General features: G+C 38.7%; 1 protein-coding gene across 1 annotated transcript in view; it reads left to right on the forward strand.

Annotated features, from left to right (window-relative positions):
• The window catches only part of syngap1b (synaptic Ras GTPase activating protein 1b), a 131,567-nt gene that overhangs the window by 67,333 nt on the left and 40,751 nt on the right, over nt 1-23,483 (forward strand). Inside the window, 2 exon segments of the mRNA XM_089118000.1 lie at nt 16,132-16,226; nt 21,822-21,943. Of these exon segments, the coding sequence (XP_088974126.1) occupies nt 16,132-16,226; nt 21,822-21,943 (217 nt within the window).

Raw genomic sequence — 23,483 nt, forward strand, 5'->3', positions numbered from 1 at the left:
CCGAGCACTACTGTTCTGGATGGAACATGAATCGAAACTGAAGATCTCAACATAAAATCCATTCCCAAGATAACGGGAGAAGAAAGATTATGGACGACAGCAAAGCGGTGATAGAAACGCTGGCCCATGAAACCCAAAGACAACCAAATGGCACCCAGTGGGCAACAGGATGCTCCATCCGCAAGCTGTACTGGAGGTGCAGACCATGGTTTCAATCGTACGTCCCCCCCAGGAATAGTCTGGACAATTGCTGATCGCACCGCAGAGAGAGAAGCACCAGTGTCAAGAGTTGCATCAAAAACTTGTCCATAAAGATTAACCTTCACTCTGAACGGGGTATTCCAATGGGATGTGGACACAGTATCCTCCACGTGACACAGCTCAGGTTGATCACTCATGGAATCATCAGGTAAGCGAGGCACAACTATCTTCTGGAGGGAGGATTGCCCCGTCTGAACGTCCTCCCTCCCCTGAAGTTTCCCCTCTGGGCAAAGTCTGAGACGACATTTCCTTCACCAGTGGCTTGGTCAGAGCCATGCATCCGTTCCACTTCTGACACTATATTCACTGTATCTCTTGGGAGTTCAGGGGGCTCCATTGGAGACAAACGTGGTTTTCCTCCTGGACTACAATTTGGGCATGTACGAGTGGTGAATCCTGGCAAAGAGCACTTAAAACAGTGAACATCCCTTGAGGGCGTACTGCTAGCTTGTCTCAGAGGAGGACACCCAACACTTGGGCCAAGGACTGCATGAAGCTCATGAGCCCGCAAAAGAAGGTCCATTACTGATGGTATGGGTGTGCCATAAAGAGCGACTCTATATTTCTCAAGCACATGTTTCCGTATCAAGTCTATTTGCTCCAGTTGAGGCGGAGGGGACTTTAGCTTACGAAACTCACCCAACATGTGAGCGACAAAAGTCGGCAGTGGCTCATTAGGCATCTGCATACGGTCCAAAATGCCCCTCAGGATACGTTCTTGATTGTCCGAAGGCAGAAAGACTGTCCTAAAGAACTCACAGAACTGATTCCAAGTGGTTAAATGTGTGCTAAGTGCTGCAAACCATTTTCTTGGCTCTTTTGACAGAAAACGTGGGAGCTCAAGGAGAATTTGGGCATCCGTGAGATCCAAAGAGGTCCTGTATACATTAAGTGACTGAAGCCATTCCTCAGGATTCAGGGAACCATCTGCAGCGAACATTGGTGGCTCAAGACGTGATTGGTGAAGCATAGTAGTAAGTAAATTTGTTGTTGCACTCATATCCACAGTGAGTGGCTGAACAAATGCAGGTACATTACTATAAGGTACATTGACTGGCACTGACCTTGGGGCTGTCGACTTAGACTGCGCCAAACTGTAAGGCGTTGAGCTGGCTTGGGGAGCTGATTGTGGGGTAACAGGTACGGTACACTCTTGATGTGCCAAGCGGTCCATCATGTCTTTTTGTAGGTCGATGGAGTCGCGAAGGCACCGCTGCAGCACTGCCACTTCTGCTTGTAACAGCTTGAATTGAGACCGCAAATCCCCAACATTATCCTGTGACGGCCCCTGTTGTAGAAAACAGTCTGCATCTGTAGGCCAGTCAGTTAGGTCAGACGGAAAGTCAGGGTGAGTAGCCATTATGTGTGAAAACACAACTCAATCAATTAATGTAAATAATAAATTGCAATATAGTAAATTTACACAAATATATGAATCTTGATTTTCACCCTTAACTGCAACCCAAAAATATGTTTACCAACAGTGTAACAGCAATGTGACCAACATATTTTTTTTATTTTTTTTTAACCCGGCAAAACTGATTGGCACAATAGTCTCAACAAAAATCAACCAAGTGTCCTTGTTGCCAATAGCGATATATTCACGTGCTGGCTTTAAGTGAGCAGACACGCACACAAAAACTAGAAAAAGAAAAAACTTGTGTCCCAGACGTGTTTTCTTACACACAATCTTCACTTTTCACCGTTCCTCGATGACATTCGTGCATTAATGTCCAACGCAATGTCCGATCAAAAGATACGATTGTCTATTCTTTTTCCTTTTTTTTTCTCGATGCAGTACAATATTCAGTTCAATCCAGTTCAATTAATGATCCACAAGGAAAACGTCGAAAAAGCATCTCCAAACGTTTATATACTAAAAAAAAATAGTGTCGAAAATAGTATCAGCAATCAGTCGAAACTCACAAAAACACCTGATAATCAGTCGCGCACCGACCGCGTGGTGTCCGTAGATAGCAAGCTAGTCAGCAAGGTCGCAGCAATGGGAAACCTCCAGCAACGAAATCCTCATCCAAAAAAAAAGAAAAAAGATTTGAACATCCATGTAGACAAAGAACAAAAGATGACCGGTATGAATCCAGTTGTTCGGGCGCCAATTTGTAACGTCTGCAAGAGTTCTAAATCTGCCCAGATGAAGACAAGGAAAAAAACAGTGGAAACGAACTGGTAACGTTATAGCTCCACGAGTTATTTATTGCGGCCCTTCCCTAGTTAGGCACACTGTTCACATACATGTTGAAAGATGCCAACAGGGAAATTAACACTGCAAAACGTCACAAAAACAAAGTGGAAGCAAAACACAATACAACAAAATAACAGCCAGCGATAGAGCGGTCATCTCTCTTCGCAACCGTCTTCACTCTACTGAGCGTGCGTGCGCGCTCACATTAACAGCACGCATACAATAACGTACGCAATAGACGTAGCTATCTTAAAGGCATATTAACATGTCACCAACACTTCTCAACTTTAGGTGGCCGTTACACTCTACACAAGCCTCTCCACTCACCGGCTGCCTGAAAGCATCACACACACACATGCACACACGAGCTGTGTGTGTGTGTGAGAGAGAGAGGGAGAGGGAGAGAGAGTTTGCCCCAGGCTTTTACATGAAGTTCTCTCCATCAAATCCCATCTCTCCCCCACCCCCCTGTCCAGCTCAGCCCCTCTTCTCTCCTCTCGCCTCCTCGAGTGAGTGAGAGCGCAGTAAAGAAAAGGACAACCGCAGGAAAGGATGCGTCGCCTTGCTGCTGATATTCCTGCGTGTGTGACTGGAAACAAGCAAACATATTCCGGAATACAGCAAGCCTTTCCGCATGCAAAGGATTTCCGATGTCATTTTGGGATTGCTCGTGCAAATGACCCATCCATCTGAATCTTCACCATTCATCGCTAAATGCATCGGTTTTGTGCGAGAATAAACGTCTGAAGTTTGTACGCTTGGAGGATTTACGCATCATTGTCACTGGCACGGAGCTGCGGAGAAGTCTGGCTCCGTCACACATGCACACACACACACACAAGTTTGCATCAGATGCCAGTGTTTTACCGTCTATGAAAGTGTAAGCTTAGAATAAACGCCTTCGTCATGTGCACGCATGCTCTGAAAAGTTGTCGCTTAGAGCGTTTTAAACGTTGATAGCTCGATTGCAACGCTAAACGACGCCTATAATTATAGCTGAAGTAAAACATGAGAGAGTTTCGCCGCAGATCTGGTGTTGGTAACCGCAGTAAAGGCAGAAGGGAAACGGCTCGTCGGTTCAGGGTCGTGCGTGAAGGCGCCGGTGAGCGTCCCCGGGACCCGGAGCTCTCTATCTGGCAGGAACAGCCGCTGTCAGGGCTGGAGAGAGTGACTGAGACGAGGTGGAGGAATGAGACACAACAATTCTAACAGTTATAGAGTTCAAATTCTTGATTGTAAATATTGACATTTTTAATAATAACAATTCTTAGGTAAATGGATATCAAAATATAGTATAAGTGAAATACATGTGTCAAACTATCATATTTAGCGTACATTTGATTGCAATAATTCAAGTTAATGGCTGTTTTTAGTTTAAAGAGAAGTATTATGGCAGCGTTGAACTTCACAAGTGAACATGACATGCGGAGATGTTCGTTAATGCATGTAGGATTACTTGGGGAAAGCAAGAATGGAAGTTTTTCTAGATTTATTTAATGGTCAAAAAGTCGCCGAAGCCAGATTTGAGAGAAGAGCGCATATAGACGCATGATTACCGCCAAACATGGTGTGGGAATCCACCCTTCTGTTGACCTTTAGAGGAACACTTGACCTGCTAAGGGAAAGCAATCGTTCTCAAGTGAAGCAGAAACGAGTGACTTAAAAGAAATCAAGACTGGAATATGATTGGAGAAGGACAGTTTGGACAATTTGTCTTTCTTGGTGGCTTGAGATTACTTCTGGATCCTGGACGGGAATAATTAAGGAGGAATAAGGGATTGTACCGCCCCCCTTACAGTTGCATTTCTGCTGTAAGTAGGAATAATATGCATATTACAGTCATTTGATTTAGTATCTAAACCGGTTCTCGCATTTTGTGAACAACACAAGGTTGCATCATTGAACTGAATGAATTTCAACATGCACGCCGTAACAAGTTCTTTAAATGTGATTATTATTGCTTTTGCAAAAACGTTTCGATATTTTAAGTGAATTGCATCATAAATCAGTCCTCGTCGTTTTTGTGCTTCTGAAATTTTAAATGTTCGTTTTGAAATACTGCATTGATCTAGTCATTTGATTGAGGAATATCGACTATATTTCAAAAAAGTCTTAAAAAATGTATTTCTAGTCCGTGGAGCTTTTTGGAAGGTTGTTTCGTGATGCTTTTATGAAAAGAGTGTTAAAAACACCCACTGCTGCAGGAGAAAAATCCTTGAAAACGACAATAGAAGAAAGCATCGCACAGAAGTCCTTTGGTATTTTGTCTCTAGGATTTGCAGGCATCACTTTCTTTCTTTTTTTTTCTTTTGCAGCTTCTCTAAATCTTCTTACATTGCTTTAATAAAGATAAGTGTGTGATTTCTGTGCCAGAGGCACCAAACGAATTGGACAAATAATGACAGTCAAACAGGTTTCCCAAACACTCCCATACGTCAAACACACAGATAACCACGCCCCAAACTCACACAAGTGGTTGAGCCGGTGTTATTGTTTCTCTCTGACTCCTTTAGCCCCCTCCTGGTAGATTCTGTAACTACACAACACTGTTAGACCTTACCAGGTTTTTTACAGTAAAATACTGGCAACACTGTTGCCAGTAATTTACTGTAAAAATGCACGAAAACTAATAAGTTGTATTTTTTAGTTAACTTGAGTTTTAGTGCATTTTTACAGTAAATTACTGGCAACAGTGTTGTAAAAATGCACTAAAACTAATAAGTTGTATTTTTTAGTTAAAAGTAACAGTGTTGCCAGTATTTTACTGTAAAAAACCTGGTAAGGTCTAACAGTGAACCTCTATTGACGGCTATTCAAATGTTAATAATAGAATTTGTGGTAACACTTTATTTTACAGTGTCCTTGTTTTATACATGTACTTGCTATAGTAATAACGGTAATTACATGCAACTAAACCAAACCCTAACCCTAATTATATACTAATACATGTTCTTAATTTCTTTTACTCAGTACTTAAATGTATAATTTACAATGTAACAAGAGCAACTTAAAATAAAGTGTAACCGAATTAGTCTGAGCTGGGATAGGAGACAGATTACAAACTTCACTTTTAAGAACAATACTCAATAAGGCTTAATTTGTAAATAATATTTTTTCATTTCTTCTTTGTTTTATTCAAGCACCGTACACCATTACAAATCCAATATAGGTGTAAAAATCGATCCACTTGCAACCCCACGCATATCAATCAAAAGCTGAGCATTAGTTTTTTTCATTAGTTTCACTTTTTATCATGTTTGCTCCCCCTCCTCTCTCTCTCTCTCACTCTCTCTCTCTCTCTCTCTCTCTCTCTTCCGTTCTGTCTCCCTCAAAGGGACTGAAGCTTGAAGCTTTTTCCACCCACACACTTCAGCTCCGGCTTTCAGCTTGACATCAGATTTACATTGAGAATAAAAAGTGCACACACACACACACCCACACATACTTGTACACACCTATGCTGGAAGTCCAGCTTTTTTCCCCTTCCATTATTATTGTGTGATGGAAAATATCTCCTTTTATCCTCAAGTTGCAGAACACAGGCTTATTTTAGCGATCATTGTGTTTGATAAGAGACGGTGCCCGTTTGAACTTCATCACTTCTCGTCCGACAGCCTTGTTCATATGTTCACACGTCTGTGTTCCATCACTTCAGTGTTTCATCATGTTAGTCAAATGTAAGGTACTAGAAAATGTTGCCATGGCAACCAAATAAAGAGCCTGGATTTGGATCAAAGGGACAGAGGGAGAAATTGAAATAAATGGATGTATCGAGCCAGCTTTACTTTGGCTTTCAGTTTGGCATAATTAAAAGGAATAGTGACCTCTGGCCTGCGATCAGGTTCAGTCCATTAAGTTCTGTGGTTCGTGAAGGGCGTTTAGAAGGGTGAACATTTATATCGTGTTTTTAATGCTCTCTCTCCATCTCGGACACATTAAAGTTATTTATAGTTTATTTTTGTGCCATATGACGATTCATTTTGCAATTAACAGTTGCATTGCATTGATTGTTTTTTATCCTTTCAGAACATTGCTTTGATGGTACCATGCTAAACCATAGTACTGAATGACCACTATTTTCATATACACTACCATTCAAAAGTTTGGGGACACTAAGATTTATTCAGCAAGAATGCATTCGATTGATCAAAAGTGACAATGAAGACATGTACAAGTGATACAAAAGATTTATATTTCAAATTGATGCTGTTCTTTTGGTTAACTTTTTATTTATCAAAGGATCCTGAAAAAAAAAAACAGTTTTCAACATTGATAATAATAAGACATTTCTGAAGGATCATTTGACTCTGAAGACTGGAGTAATTATTAATTATGTTGAAAATTCAGCTTTTCATTGCATGAATAAATTACTTTTAAATATATAAAAGTAAATATATAAATATTTCTATAAATATATAAAAGAGCTAAAACCTCAAGATGAAGTGACTTTGCCATCACCAGGGGCCTCATGCATAAAACTTTGCGTAGATTTCATCCTTAAAGTGTGCGTACGCACATAAGGCAGAATTTGCGTACGCACAAAAGTTTTCAGATTTATAAAACCGTTCGTACGCCAGAACCTGCGCAGAATTCACTTTATAAATCCCAGTCAGCGGGAGATTATGCGCACGTGCGTCTCCTCCCCGAAATAACCATATATGGAGATTACAACGCCTAGTTTTACTATGCATATCCTCATCTGCATATCATTTGCATATGATTATTCATCCACGTGATACCAAGTTTAACGGTACAAGACGTTAGGAAAATATGAAATGCGGATGTGCCGTCACATTATTACAAACATTTTTTTTTTGTAGCCTATATCCTTGCCTTGTTTTTGAATGAATAAATCAAATAGTGTTAAATACATTTCAGAGAAAGTTTTTCTCAATCTTTTCCACTGGCCAAATAGTATTTTTAATTGATTTATATTTTAATGGATAATGGAAGAGATTTTAATGGAAGAGATAGACATGGTTGTGCATTATTTGCACGAAACAGTTTTCTCAGACAATCTGTAGTTAAAACATTAAAACACAGCATGCCAGAAGAAAAGTGTTCAAAAGCAATGTATCCACAACAAATAGGTCTATTTCTATTTATTGAATATATATATATATATATATATATATATTGTAACTTCTCAGTAGGCTAATGATTTCATGTAGTTTAAGAGTTTAACTCCATTAATGAGAATGGCATATTTAATCTAAATGTTTATATCAGAAGTAAAACATAGTACCATTCTTTTATTTATTTAAACTATTATTGTGAATATGGACTGTATTTATGATTTGGACTCATAATGAAGATTTACGGTTTTACTCCATCTGCCGTTAGATTATAGGCTATATGTGCGTCAGTTTCACTAAACGGAACGCGCGTGCTGGCGCGGTCATTTAAGAAGGGATGGATGTTTGCTTCAAGTGATAGGTTTGTGAAATTATATTTGTATTATCTTTCTGTAGATGTATAATTTTCTTTAGATTCTCTGTCTAATAGTGAGCAAAAAGACATTTGACTCCAGCTCACCATCGGTGTCGCCAAAACCCATAATCTTCTAAAAGAGTGCGTACGCACGGTCAAGAGCATCCTTACGGTGCGCACTTATTTACGCCAAGTTTATTTTTTATAAATCCCGATGTGCACGTGGAAAAATGCGTACGCATATTTCTATGCCCATTTTGTGCGTACGCAACGTTTATACATGAGGCCCCTGGTGTCTTATTTTGGCTTATATTAGAATTACAGTTTTTCCCATTCATTTCTATGGGTGCCCATTTTTGACCCAAATACTGAGTTTTTTATTTCACCCACTTAACATTGTAGAATTGAGTAAAAAAAAAAAAGTGTGTGTTCAGGAGGCAAACTTAGGAAAAGTAGCCAAGTCTTGTACCGCTCAGATCAAGGGAAGTATTTTTAAAAAATAATCAAAACTATTTTGCCCACATTTGTCCAGAATACGGTTTTGGGGTTAAATAAATTTAAAGTAATATGTATCTGTGTCTGTTCGTGTATATACACCACTGTTAAAAAGTTCAGGGTCAGTATAAGTTTTTTTTTTTTTGTAAGAAGTTAATACTTTAGTTTACTAGCAAAGTAAAGGCATTTATAATGTTACAAAAAAATTCTATTTCAAATAAATCCTGTTCTTTTTAAGTTTCTATTAATCAAAGAGTCAAAAAAAATGTATCACAGTTTACAGAAAATATCCACAAAATATTAAGCACACAACTGTTGTTTCAAATTGTTTCTTATATATATATTAGAAAGATCACATGACACTGAAGACTGGAGTTATAATGCTAAAGATTCAGCTTTGCATCACATAAATAAATTCTATTTTAAAATAATAGATGAGTTATTTTAAATGGCATTAATATGTCACATCATTACTGTTTTTACTGCATATTGATCAAATAAATGCAGCCTTGGTGAGCGTAAAAGACTTCATTTTGATTTGTTATGGTCTGTTGAGTTCAGAAATCCATATCTTGAACAAGAATCACACTCGAAAGCTGATCGGTTATTCACAAGAAGATTCTAGCTGATTGTCATGACAACGGCTCTATTGCTTCTATTTTTGTTTATGGTTTTCTGTCCCCATTTGGCATACAAAAAACTGGTAGTGGAGCCAAAAGTCATGAAAATGATTCAGTTCCGTATTTAAAAAAAAAAAAAAAAAACGGGAAACAAATGACCGATTCTGAACAAGAAACAGTTTAAGATGGCATACAGTATGACCAAGAACTGAGGCCTCAGATGAATCGATATGTAAAATATACTTGACTTTAATGGACATATTACATAATAAGAACTGTAACATCAGCGGAGTTGAGGCTGTGCACCAGAAGAGGGATCAGGAGGAGCGATTTTGAGATTTGAGGTCTGACGTTCAGGACCGCGAAGAGACCGAAAAAACTGATGAGATTGAAAGCGCAGAGAATAGAATGGATGTGAAAGGTGAGGGGAAGGAAAATGCTCTCATAAAAAAGAGAGAGGCAGAGAGATGGATAAATACACTGTTTGATTTATGTAAAAGAGTTGCGTGGGTGCAAGGCGAGAGAACTGTATGGCTGTGATAGTGTGTGTGTGTGTGAGAGAGAGATGTGAGCTTCAGAGAGAGAGACAGATTGCATTGGCTGGAGAGACAGTGGGTATTTACACTGAGATTTATGGGAGGGTTATCGCAGCATCGAGCAGGAGAGACTGATGGTTTGATGGTTGAGCACTGCTTCTTTCAGTCTTTTCTCCTCCCAGCACCTCTACGTTCATTAAGCCGCCCATTCATTTGTTTCTGTTGGTCTTATTTTAATGACTTCACATTCCTGAGCAATAGTCGTGTCTGTAGCTCCGCCAATGACCGCGCTTGTGTATCCGGTACTTACTCAAGGACGCCAGTCAATAAGCACTTTGTTTGCAAGTGCCTGTCTCTTGTGCCTGCAGTTAGCAGGTTTTATTTCTCATTGTTTTGCCATTTTCTTTATTCCTCTTTGGTCCAAAATTAACTTTTACCACGTCTGCCAATAGCAATTGGATTGAGAAAATTTACTGGCCAAACAACGTGTATTGTACATAATACTCTTTATTTTTGTTTGAAATAAATCAATACTTTTATTCAGCAAGGATGCATTAAAATTGTTCAAAAGTGACAGACGTGTATAATGTTATGAAAGATTTACATTTCGAATACATTACATTTTTAAATATGTTCAAATAAAAAAAAGTTTCAATTGTAATAGAGTTCTGCTGTTTTTACTATTATTTTGATCAAGTGAATGAATAAATACTAATAATAGGATCCATCAGTTTTATCCTTCTTTACCCATGAAACAAGGAACGCATTTCGAGACCACATTTGAAGGAGCCTTCGAATTGGGACAGACTTCAATGCACACACACACATTGAGCTTGTTCTTTTCCTTTTTCAGTGGCGAATTCTGTGGTCATGGCTCCAAAACGGTGGTCGTACGTCGTACAGTGCGAGAGATTCAAAGATGGCCGTCGTCACAGTCTTGCGACCAAAGATAGCTGATAATTTTCTGACAGTCATACATTTAGGATGATCATCTCACAGTGTGTTTGCTGCAGTGTTGTGCCTGAACGCGCTCATATTTTGGGCGAACGTGAACTGACCGTACTGTATTACTGCCTGATGAACGTTACTGTGAACTCGTTCATTCTGGTGTCTGTGAACTTCGTACAATAGGGTGCCAGATTTGAGCCCGTTCTCATCCCAAAGCGCCATATAGGACGCTTTTGCAACAGCGTAAATATCCAACGCACATGGCACCCTTTAACGTGAAATGGGACGCAGATATATTTGGGCAGAAGGCGCCCCCTAGTGGTCTAACCCTTACCCTACACCTTACCTAAACTTAACCATAACCGAAGCGTCTCATTAGACGTTAAAGGGTGCCATGTGCGTTGGATATTTACGCTTTTGCAAAAGCGTCCTATATGGCGCTTTGGGATGAGAACGCGTTGCAGATTTCTATAGAGCCTTCCAGGCAAAAACCGGCTAAAACACACCTAAACGGGCCTTAAAGGTTCTATAAGCGATGCTGGGCCAAAACATTTTTTGTCACATACATCAAACGTCTCCTCACTATCGGCTAGCTGCCTGTCCCCTAAACACACTGTAAAAAAACGCGGTCTCTGTAGACACCACAGGCTCCACAAACGGCAACAAAAACAATCATGTCTTACCCGGACCACGAAACCTAACAAACAGTGTTCCAGCCAATCACTGGCAAGAAGTATTTGAGGGTGGGTCTGGGGGGTTAGTGCGCGTGCACATGAAGGGTGTGTGTGTGTGTGAAGGAGAGCAGCGAAGCATCAGAGGGAAGTTTGAAAAATTACCGACACACGACCAAATAGACGTCGTTCTGAGGAACAAATTAAAAAGAAGAAGGAGTCGGATAAAGAATGTGCGAAGTTCCGAATTTACATCGGTAGCAAAGCTTTTGGCGAAACGATGGCGAGAACTCCGGCGGCAGAAGGGCTTACAGTCCGACATTCAGGTTGCTCGGTTTTTGCTTGACAGGTGGGTAACGTTAAATTGTTTTTTTTCTTCTAAATTGACGCTTATGCTCGCCAAACCCACACAAGGATATAATTAGCTAGAACTATGCACGTTCACAATTATTTCAGGAAGCACGGAAGGGAGGGGGAGGAGATGAGATGCGGCGGAGGGAGGGTCTAGCTCCAATTTGTTTGAAAATATTCGAACGTCAACACCCAGGATCGCTTTGAGAACCTTTAATATGTAGCAAAAAAATCTGAAAAAAATCCCAATCTGGCAACACCAGCCAGCAGTGTCACACGGCGGCCGCCGTCAACAAAGCAACTAGCCGAGTAGGAGGCGTCGTATGATCATTTAAATGGGTTTTATGACTAGGTCGGTGAGGATGGGAAAAATATGACATTTCTGTGCAAACTTTGCCCGTCAATAAAAATAATTGTTGTCTGTGGTTGTATATGGGCTGTGGGAATAATAATAATAAAAAAAAGCTCGCAACATATGGAAAAAAAGAACTATGAACTAGTTCATTTTTTGAAGTATGAACTATGAACTGAACTAGTTGTTTTTAAAATGTGTGAACTGAACTTTGAACTAGTTTATTTAGAAAGTGAACTTTCCCAACACTGGTTTGCTGCTACGACCTACGTCTACTGACTATAAAAATGAAACATGAAATGCCGTATTGATCAACGCGACATACTTAAAGGGTTAGTTCACCCAAAAATGAAAACTCTGTCAGTATTTACTCACCCTCATGTTGTTCCAACCCCGTAAGACCTTCGTTCATCTTCAGAACACAAATTAAGATATTTAAGATATTAAGATCGCTCCTGCATACTAGTCCATAGGCTTCTTGAGGGACTGGCTCTTGCTGTCCCCGAAAAGTCATTAAAGAAATCGTTAAAATAGTCCAAGTGACTACAGGGGCTCAATCTTAAGTTTATCAAGCGACGAGAACACTTTTGTGCGCAAAAAAACAACAAAAATAACGACTTTATTTCAACTATTCACTTCCTTCTCCATGCGCCAGTAGTCTGTTAACGTAGTGTGATTGCGTAGAGCTACGTCACACGTAGGCTCACTATTGGCCGACGCTGGTCATGTGTGTGTGATGCGTGTGACGTACAATAACAGAAGCTTACGCTATTAAACTAGTAACCTGACTCGCGCAGAAGGAGAAATAAACGAATAGTTGAAATAAAGTCGTTATTGTTGTTGTTTTTTGCGCACAAAAGTGTTCTCGTCGTTTGATAAACTTAAGATTGAGCCCCTGTAGTCACTTGGACTATTTTAACGATGTCTTTAATGACTTTTCGGGGACAGCAAGAGCCAGTCCCTCAAGAAGCCTATGGACTGTATGCAGGAGCGATCTTAATATCTTAAATATCTTAATTTGTGTTCTGAAGATGAACGAAGGTCTTACGGAGTTGGAACAACATGAGGGTGAGTAAATACTGACAGAATTTTCATTTTTGGGTGAACTAACCCTTTAAAAACTACTTACCTCATGCTTCATTCACAAAATTGGCATTCCAGCCAAGTTGGCCTCATTACACTAGCCATGACTGCATCCATTTTCTCCTTTTTCGCTTTCAAATCTTTTTTTAGCTAGCATAAAAACCAAAAGTGCGATTTATTTGTTTATAACTAGCGCATGCTGATCACTTTTTATTCTTCTATATTGTCTTGCATCACAGCCTTTGATTAGTCTATATACAGTACATGTCGTACCTAAGTTTATTAGATCCATGTCGTACAGTGTGATTTGTAATGATCTTATAGAAATGTACAGTAGCTGAGCTAATATATATATCAGCTCTACCAATCCTTGAGATCCTTTTTAGCTATTTTCCTCGCATATTTCTTGGCCACAGATCGATGGCTCTGTTCTAAATTGAAACTCTACTGTAAGTGATTTGGAATAGTAAAATGCACAACAATTCTGTACACATGCACATAATAAATAAATATCCTTTAATGGATTGCATTATATTAATTAATAATAATATTTGTTGTAATTAAATTGTTTATAGTTATTGACATTTCTTTTGCTCGGACCATTTTAAAGGGTTAGTTCACCCAAAAATGAAAATTAAGTCATTAATTACTCACCCCCATGCTGTACCAACCCCGTAAGACCTTCGTTCATCTTCGGAACACAAATAAAGATATTTTTGATTGAATCTGAGGGCTGGATCAGTCCTACATAGACAGCCTGAGGGACTGCCTCTTGACGGCCCAGAAAGTCATTAAAAGAAAAGGTTTAAATATTCCATGTGCCTACAGTGGCTCAACTATAACTTTATCAAGCGACGTGACTACTTTTTGTGCGAAAAAAAACGTAAATAACCACTTTATTCGACTTTCCATTACTTCCTTATGGGCGCATGCGCGAGAACTGAGACGAGACCGTTCTTCTTCGACTACTTTTTGTTACCGGCTGCTCACCGCTTAGGAGTTTTACCGCCCCCTATCGTATAAGATGACATACTGCTTGTAAACAGAACGTTTTGCGCCTCCGGCTATATCAGTACGTCATCTTATACGGTAGGGGGCGGTAAAACTCCTAAGCGGTGAGCAGCCGGTAACAAAAAGTAGTCGAAGAAGAACGGTCTCGTCTCAGTTCTCGCGCATGCGCCCATAAGGAAGTAATGGAAAGTAAATGGAAAGTCGTTATTTACGTTTTTTTTTTCGCACAAAAAGTAGTCTCGTCGCTTGATAAAGTTATAGTTGAGCCACTGTAGGCACATGGAATATTTAAACCTTTTCTTTTAATGACTTTCTGGACCGTCAAGAGGCAGTCCCTCAGGCTGTCTATGTAGGACTGATCCAGCCCTCAGATTCAATCAAAAATATCTTTATTTGTGTTCCGAAGATGAACGAAGGTCTTACGGGGTTGGTACAGCATGGGGGTGAGTAATTAATGACTTAATTTTCATTTTTGGGTGAACTAACCCTTTAAAATTAGTCTTGTTGAAATGCATTATGGGATTGCCTTCACCACAACAGCTAAAAGAAGGTATCTTACCTTTTGGAACAGCCCTTGCTTTGGGAATGCTGCCTACATTGGCAGTCCACTTGGTTTTGGGACAGAGCCATATAGTGTCACTCGCAGCATCATATACGAGATGAGCCAGACTCCGTCTCTCAGTGAAATGCAACCTGGCACAACAATGTAAAGAAAGCCACATTGATTTTATCGCACAAATTGTTGTTTTGGTGGTTTAATGTGATGAACATTATAAGTAGCTGTGATCCATGATAAATAATTTTCACTAAGTTGAGCGATTCTAGACCGATGTCACTGACTAAATTGTGATCTAATGTGCATTAGGTTGTAACTGGCAAGTAACAGCCAATTTTCACTTGAATTTGGTAGCTAATTATTTTTTCATTTTTAAGTAAAGAATAGCTGATTTCACTGGTGATGTGAAGGTGGTCTTAGATTTTATACTGATACCTACTGGCATATAGATAGAGCACCTTTGATTACCAATGAATTTGTAAAAATACCTTATTCATAGGTATATTTATAACACATGATTTATTGAATCTACACCTTGAAAGTATAAAGAAAATACTATCAACATGACGAACATCCATATATAAAATAAAACAACTTTTGGAGAATGTTTGACAAAAATATGATTTATTTTAGCTTGATTTAAGATTTCTTTCTTTTCTTTTTTGGGAAAAAAAAATATTATTGATTTATATTTATAATTTAATTTAACTCAAATAAATTAATTTTCATTACTGGGTGATTGGTTTTATATATATATATATATATATATATATATATATATATTAGAGCCGGACCAATAAAGGATTTTGAAGGTCGATACCGATACAAATATTTGTTGGTTTTAAAATCCGATATATATATATATCAGTCGATATTTTTTTTTTTTATTACAGAAACGCGCAACAAATCATTAACAGACTTCCCTAACATTAGTTATTTGTATTTATTTATGAGTTTTAACTAAAATATGTTAATGCATTTTAAAAAGAAACTTGTTTCTTTTATTGTCATATATATATATATATATATATATATATATATATATATATATATTTACCATTATTTATTTATTTTTGTTTTAGTTTCAGTAATTTTAGTATTTCTAATTAAACTTTTTTTTTTATTGCAGGCAGTTGGCAAACAAAAAAATGTCATTTTCATTTCAGCTGTTTTACTTTCTTTTTTTTCGGGGGTAAATGTCTGAAGAGAAAAACTTTGCATCATACATTAAAAGACTAAGGATCACACACTAGCAGACTTTCATGTTGTTCCGGACACAACAAACTCGCACAGAAACGTGTGTCACTTTGCTAGGAGACGCACGACAAATCAAAATGTATTCTAAAATCAACTCAGAATATCAAACCTATTGGATTTACTGGATAGAATCATAGTCAGAAGCTTAAAAATCTATTTATGTAGATGTATTCATGTACAGCCTTTTGTTACATCAGCCTAATTATTGTCATAGGTTAAATGGTCATAATTATAGCATAAATATCACTTAATTCCCTCAAAATACATAGTATTGAACAAAATACATTACATATATTTCACCGGGAAGAAAAAAAAAAGTTCGGTTTGTTCTGACACTTTTATCGCTCTCTCTTTCAGAAAACGCTCGGCTCCGGCGGAAGAGCATCGCCACCGGGAAGCAGCCAAGCATGGAGATCCCACCCACTGCCCCCCCACAACCCTTCCGACAATCCGTGAGTACCCCACCGTTCCGTCCCAGATCCCTCTCTCCCTCCCTATCCCTCTCGCTCCCGTTCGCCCCTCTCTCCCCGTCTCCCTCACACAAGAGAGTGAGCACCCCTCCGCTCCCTCGCTCCCTCCCTCTCTCCCCGACCGTCTCTCTGACTCTCCCTCCCTCAGTGCCGCTCTCTCACTGGGCTGCTGGTGAGTGGAAGCTTGCGGGTCCTAATCCAGGGACTGGACCCAGTTTGGCGGCACAACCCTCTCTTGAGGTACGTTATCTCACAGCTGAGCTGTCTCTGACACCGCTTCCGCTGGGGGTTCGAGCGGCCGGCGCGCGCTTTGGAAGTGTTAGACAAACAGTTAGTCACGCAGGATCTGTTCTTTAGCCAATGATTGAGTCATTATGTCTGAGTTCATCAGATATAAAGAACAATTTCTTTGCGATTAAGCGTTTTTGTGTGTTTAATATTAGGCTGATTACTTGTGTTTAGTTTCCTGGTTCAATTCAAATGCGCAGGGATGTGAGCAGCATGGCAAATACTTCAAATTGAAAAAGAAAAATGACGATGTACCACTGAAACTACATCGTTACTCTTTTCGACAAAGTAGTGTTGACATTTTTGTCCCTCTGGTGCTCTTTGGCCACTTTTCCTTGATTGTTTTTGTGTTCACAAAGCAAATGCCACAAAAGTCACCAAGTGTCATACCATTCTGATTAAGTGTAAATAAATTCACCGAACAACACCAGAAGGTCAACCCTACCTTTTCACTACTTTCTAGCAAAGAGTAACAATGTTGTATTGCATTTTGACAGAATCTGTAGTTGCAGTGGTACAGAAGAAAAAAGTAAAAAAAAATCAAAAATAAGAAGAAGATGATGATTTGTTTTTTTTTTTAAATAAATGTTTTACTTCATTGGAATGCTATGACTGGTTATGACGTGTGTTATTCGCCAGTTCAGCCGCATCAAACTTCCACAGTAAACACATGTATGATGCGAAACCAAACCATCGAGCGAAATACCGGAGCTGAACATGGCTGACCGAGTTTTGCTGCCTACACAATCACATCTATCACCTTACCGGCCTTTGGCCTCTCCTGTTTCTGGCTGACGATCGGGAATAGTTGATAAATTAAACTTTTTCCAAAACCTGTCGGGAGTAGGGCCACGACATCACCTCCTTTCAAAATGTTTACCAAACACTCTTCTTGTTCGGCCAGGAATATTCTCCACAACAGAGCGAATTGCCCCCCGTGTCTCCATATCCGTGGTCGTTTTCGATTTCCTCCAATCTTAAACTCGGTGCTTAGCGTCTACGTCACGGCTCTAAGCCCGCCCTCTGTTCGTTGATTGGCCGGCTGTTGATGTCTCAGACTGAGCACAGAAGCGAATTGAAATAGAGCGGAAGTATGAAATCTCATGTAGTCAGGCTTGAGAGATAGTGAGCAAAAGGGAGATTTAAAAAAAGAGTGTAGAAAGAGAGATGGCTGAGAGACATTACAAAAGAGAAAAGGTCATAAGAATATTACTGGAAAAATAAGGTCTTTGATCAGGCAAGATCAGAAACCTAAGAGGGAAGACTGGAAAATGGAGGCCAAGGTTGTGTTGTTTCTGCTCCATACGTGAGTTACATTGGTTTTGCTGTTTCACAGCCGACAAGATACGCTTTTGCAGCCCGTTCTCATCCTTTAACGTCATATAGAACGCTATATGCAAAAACGGCTTTGCTATACTATGCACATGGCATCCTTTATCGTTAAAGGGTTAGTTCACCCAAAAATGAAAATTAAGTCATTAATTACTCACCCCCATGCTGTACCAACCCCGTAAGACCTTCGTTCATCTTCGGAACACAAATAAAGATATTTTTGATTGAATCTGAGGGCTGGATCACTCTTCCATAGACAGCCTGAGGGACTGCCTCTTGACGGCCCATAAAGTCATTAAAGAAAAGGTTTAAATATTCCATGTGCCTACAGTGGCTCAACTATAACTTTATCAATCGACGAGACTACTTTTTGTGCGAAAAAAAAAACGTAAATAACGACTACTTCCTTATGGGCGCATGCGCGAGAACTGAGACGAGACCGTTCTTCTTCGACTACTTTTTGTTACCGGCTGCTCACCGCTTAGGAGTTTTACCGCCCCCTACCGTATAAGATGACGTACTGCTTGTAAACTAGGGGTGCGCCAAAATATCGATATGGCGATATCTCGCGATATTTACCCCCGCGATCGATTCTCGATGTGCTCTTGCCAAGGATCGATCTTAAAAGCCGTTGTAAAATGCTCTATTAGTATCCATTACATTTTGCCTTGATGAGACCCTTCTCCAGAAGTAGATAGGGGGCGCGCGTTGCGAGTTTGGCTGTTTTGAGCGTAAAAAAAAGGCGCAGGCTACACTTGAAAATCAGCCTACACTTGAGGTCAGCCGAAGCGAGAGCAGAAAATTAAAAGACGCTCCAGCAACATTTAAATCCAAAGTGTGGACTCACTTTGGATTTTATAGCAGTGCGGACGGGGCAAAGATAGAAAAGGACTACGCAATATGTAAGAACTGCTTTGCAAAAGTCCGCTACACGGGAAACACGACGAACATGCACAGCCACCTGTCGCGGCATCACCCGGAGCTCTGTGAGAAAGCCGCGGATGGTGCTGGGTCAAAGTCGACACCCCCCGGCGTAAACACCTTTTTCCAGGCAAAGTTACCACCTTCTTCTGCGAGGGCAAAGTCAATCACAAATGGGATCGCTGTTTACATGTGTAAAGGGTTTGTTCTGAAAAATGTCTATTTTTGGATGCACTTTAAGTTGGGTACAGTTTAGATGCACTTTATCCATGATATTTTTATTTATTTTATTTTTTATTTGAAAGGAGTAGCCCAAAGGTTTATGTTTCTTGCACTTAATAGTGTCACTGTTCATATTTATGAAGGACAATCAGTATTGTTTACAGTTGCACTGAATCTGTCCTCAGCCTTACAACTATTTTGCACCCAAATGGTGTCACCAGTTGTCAAAGACTACTGATTGCAGCAATTTTACACTAAAATAGTGTCTGACTGTTTTGTTGCAACTGATAAGACACAAGTTGTATTTGTTATTGTGTTTTATCCAAAAATTAAATAAATGGAAATTAATTTTACTAATTAAAAAAATCTTTTTATTTCTTAAAACATGATATATTGTGAGTTATTACTGATAATATATCGATTATCGCAGTATCGCCATATCGTGATATTATCGGTATCGTGAACAATGTATCGCGTATTGTATCGTATCGGGAAGTAGCCAGTGATTCCCAGCCCTATTGTAAACAGAACGTTTTGCGCCTCCGGCTATATCAGTACGTCATCTTATACGGTAGGGGGCGGTAAAACTCCTAAGAGGTGAGCAGCCGGTAACAAAAAGTAGTCGAAGAAGAACGGTCTCGTCTCAGTTCTCGCGCATGCGCCCATAAGGAAGTAATGGAAAGTAAATGGAAAGTCGTTATTTACGTTTTTTTTTCGCACAAAAAGTAGTCTCGTCGCTTGATAAAGTTATAGTTGAGCCGCTGTAGGCACATGGAATATTTAAACCTTTTCTTTTAATGACTTTCTGGGCCGTCAAGAGGCAGTCCCTCAGGCTGTCTATGGAAGAGTGATCCAGCCCTCAGATTCAATCAAAAATATCTTCATTCGTGTTCCGAAGATGAACGAAGGTCTTACAGGGTTGGTACAGCATGGGGGTGAGTAATTAATGACTTAATTTTCATTTTTGGGTGAACTAACCCTTTAATATAACACGTCATAAATCCTTTAGCGTGAATATGACACGCAGACCCTACCCCACACCTAAACTTAGCCCTCACAGCGCGTGTTATATTAACGATAACGGGTGCCATGTGCGTAGTATAGCGCCAACAAAGGAACAACAAACTTGTATATACTCTTGTGTACTGTGTGTTCATTTTTTGTTTTTCCTCATTTGTTCGTCATCCTCACTGTATTTTTCACAAAGTTTTTTTTTTTTTTGCTTTGCTTTAGCTAGAGACATCCACTCTTGCATTGTGTGTTTGTTATTTTGGGGGCAGAGCAGTGAAGCGAGGGGTGTGTTTGTTTGGGTTGATTTCAAATATCAACAGGGTTTCTCAGAAATGGCTTTCTGCATCTTTAATTTGAAAAGCAAAGTTTCAGGTATGCAGGTTTTAGGCTTTAGATCTGTGTAAATGAAATGCCACTTTCAAAATAGAAGGTTTTCAAAATATAATTTGAGCTTTCTTTGTTAAGTATAAACTTTACAAAAACTAAAAAGTAGATAGCACAAATATAAGTTGGTGGAGCAGTTTGGACTGAATTAATTGCATAAGTTTAATACTAAGGGTTTGTAGTGCATAATAAACCACTACACAGAATGTCTGAGGAATATCAATACACTGCTGCCTCACACTGTAATTATCACTGAGCAAATGAGCTTTCACAGCTTCATCTGCTGTGTCTAAACATTCTTCTGTTGATGAGTTGTGTTTTCAGGTTATCTAAGATTGCACGTCTTATGAACGCATTACGTACACAGTGAGATTTGACTTGATTTTACTCTGTTGTGGCGTGAACCTCTTGCCTGCTGTTGCCAGTATGTTCTTACTGTAGGCGTCGGGAAATATTTATGAAGCAATACTTCCCACTATTGGTTGACTGTGGATAGTGCAACATTGCCAGAGTGTTTTGCCACGAGCAAGGGAATATCATTTCAGTTAGTTGCACCACATTTTTACATCTGCTCATCTAATTAATGTTACAATCATTTATATTATAATATAATAATAAAATATTGTTTAATTTTATATAAAAACAGCTCAATTTTTGTCCTTTTAATATAATAATAAATATAAGAATAACAAATGTTTTAAAATATATAAAACATTTGTTTTACATCTGCTCAATTTTATATTTTTTATTAATAATAAAAATAATAAATAATTATTTTATCGTTATAAATATTTGTGTGTGTGTGTATATATATATATATATATATATTATTTTTTTTAAGATATATGCAACATTTTTACTTTAGTCCAATTAGATGTTTTAATAAAACAATACATGTAATAAATAATATATATATATATATATATATATATATAATTATTAAAATATGTTTTTAATTTTTTAAGATATATGCAACATTTTTACTTTAATCCAATTAGATGTTTTAATAAAACAATACATGTAATAAATAATATATTTTTAAAAATGGAGTACAATATAATTTATTTTATAATTTATAATAAGAAAAAATATTTTAATATATATTATTAAAATATTTTTTCTTATTATAAATTATTAAAAAAATTATATTGTACTCCATTTTTTGTCATTTCTACACAGGCTTGGTAAAGATGAAACTGGTATTTTAAAATATTTAAAATATGTTACATGTAAAGTATAAATGCCTGCACACTGTGTGTTTTATATGTTTAGACTTTTTTTATATCCCTCATAAGTTTTAAAAAAAAATGAGTGCCCTTACAGGTTTAAGTTTTCAAGTGTCAGACTATGCAATCCAAACGACCAATTCCTTAGGTTTGTTGTCATGCATATTAATTCTGAGTCTGTTCTTTTTCTCAGAGTTTCCTCAGTAGAAGACTGAAGGGGTCCATTAAACGGGCCAAGAGTCAGCCCAAACTGGACCGAACCAGCAGCTTCCGCCACATGATCCTCCCTCGTTTCCGCAGCGCCGACCAGGACCGGTACTGTCCAAACTCTTCCTCCCATAAACACATGCTGAAACAGTGCTGTCTCATGATATTCCAGTAAATGAGCATTGCACGGTCATAAAGGTACACTCTTAGAAGAAATGGTTCTATTTAGAACCAGAAATGGTTCCATCCCCCGCTTCATATATGGAACTCCAAAATGGTTCTATATAGAACCATTTTTTTGGTAAAAGGTTCTATTGACCAAATATGGAACCCCAGGGTTCTATATAGAACCCAGAAGAGCCCTTTTTTAATAGTGTATAGAACCTTTTAGGGGTTCCAAATACGTAGCGCTGATAGAATCTTTTAAGGTTCTATATAGAACCTTTTCTTCTAAGAGTGTATAGTTCACTCAAAAATGACCCCCTGTATTCTTTGCTTTTTTTCCTCACTTTTCCAATGGTTTGGTGGTGAATTATACTGTTAAACTCCAAAACTGCAGCATTAAAGCATCATAAAAATCAATCAAATGACCGGTGCACTATAATTCCCGACCTGAAATTTAAGGAATACGTTTATAGTGCATGAGTCCTTTTGTGTTTCAGAAGAGAACGAAAATAATCGTTATAAAATAGAGGTCAGCGAATCATCACTTTTGGATGAACTGCTCCATTAAACGCTGGTTTGCACTCCAGTTTAATATCTCTTAATATCTGCAACGTCCTCTGGCTCCTTATTCTTCTTCTTCAAGCATCCAGACAGGTGCTGAGGTGCTCTTTTAATGGTTTTTTCATTCATTTATTCATGCTCCGAGCTCTAAGCTCACCCACGGCCAGGTTGTGTTTTTGAAGTTCTTGCTCCGTTTGGACAGGGAAGTGCTCCAGTGACGTTTCCTTTTCAAAGAGGAAGTTTCCGCCGTGCTGTCTCTTTGAAATGAAGGCCATGCTGCCGTTTTAAGTAATTCAAGCAGACAACTCCGCTTTCATAAAATCGTTTGATTCAGCCCTTAACTGGAATCGTGTGACGCACAAATGCGTCTAACAGCTGGAGTGACAGTGTGCGGTGCCGAATTTCAAGGCGTCGTTTCTTCTGCTCCGTTTAGTGTTGGGATGTAATTGTGATGTGATCTCAAATAGAACTGGTTGTCAGGATGATTTAAATCCACAAATCTTAATGCCACCAAAAATGCTCTTGAATTTTGTGTACAAACCTCACTTATCTTTTGGATTTGACTGACTGTGTCCCAAAAGCTTGTTTGTGGAGTTGTGTAGTGTTGTGAATGACATACTTTGTCCAAATTCTGTCATTATTTCCTCACCCGTGTCGTTCCAACCTCAAAATGCTAAACAAAATGCTAAAATATAAAACAAATGCTCCCTGCTGATTAGTTTGAGATGTCATTCCAATATAATTCACAAAAATGCTATTAGAAGACAAGACTGCATTTAGTTGATCAAAAATACAGTATAACCAGTAATATTCCTGGTCCTGGGCTGTTTCCTCTAGTCCGTCACTGTTAGATGTCTGACATCATTGACATCAAACCTGGCGAGAATCGAGAGCTACAAGTCTCTAAACATGATGTACAGTG

The sequence above is a fragment of the Pimephales promelas genome, chromosome 12 (genome assembly GCF_988280905.1).
Source record: "Pimephales promelas chromosome 12, fPimPro1.hap1.1, whole genome shotgun sequence".
Classification (NCBI taxonomy): Eukaryota; Metazoa; Chordata; class Actinopteri; order Cypriniformes; family Leuciscidae; genus Pimephales; species Pimephales promelas.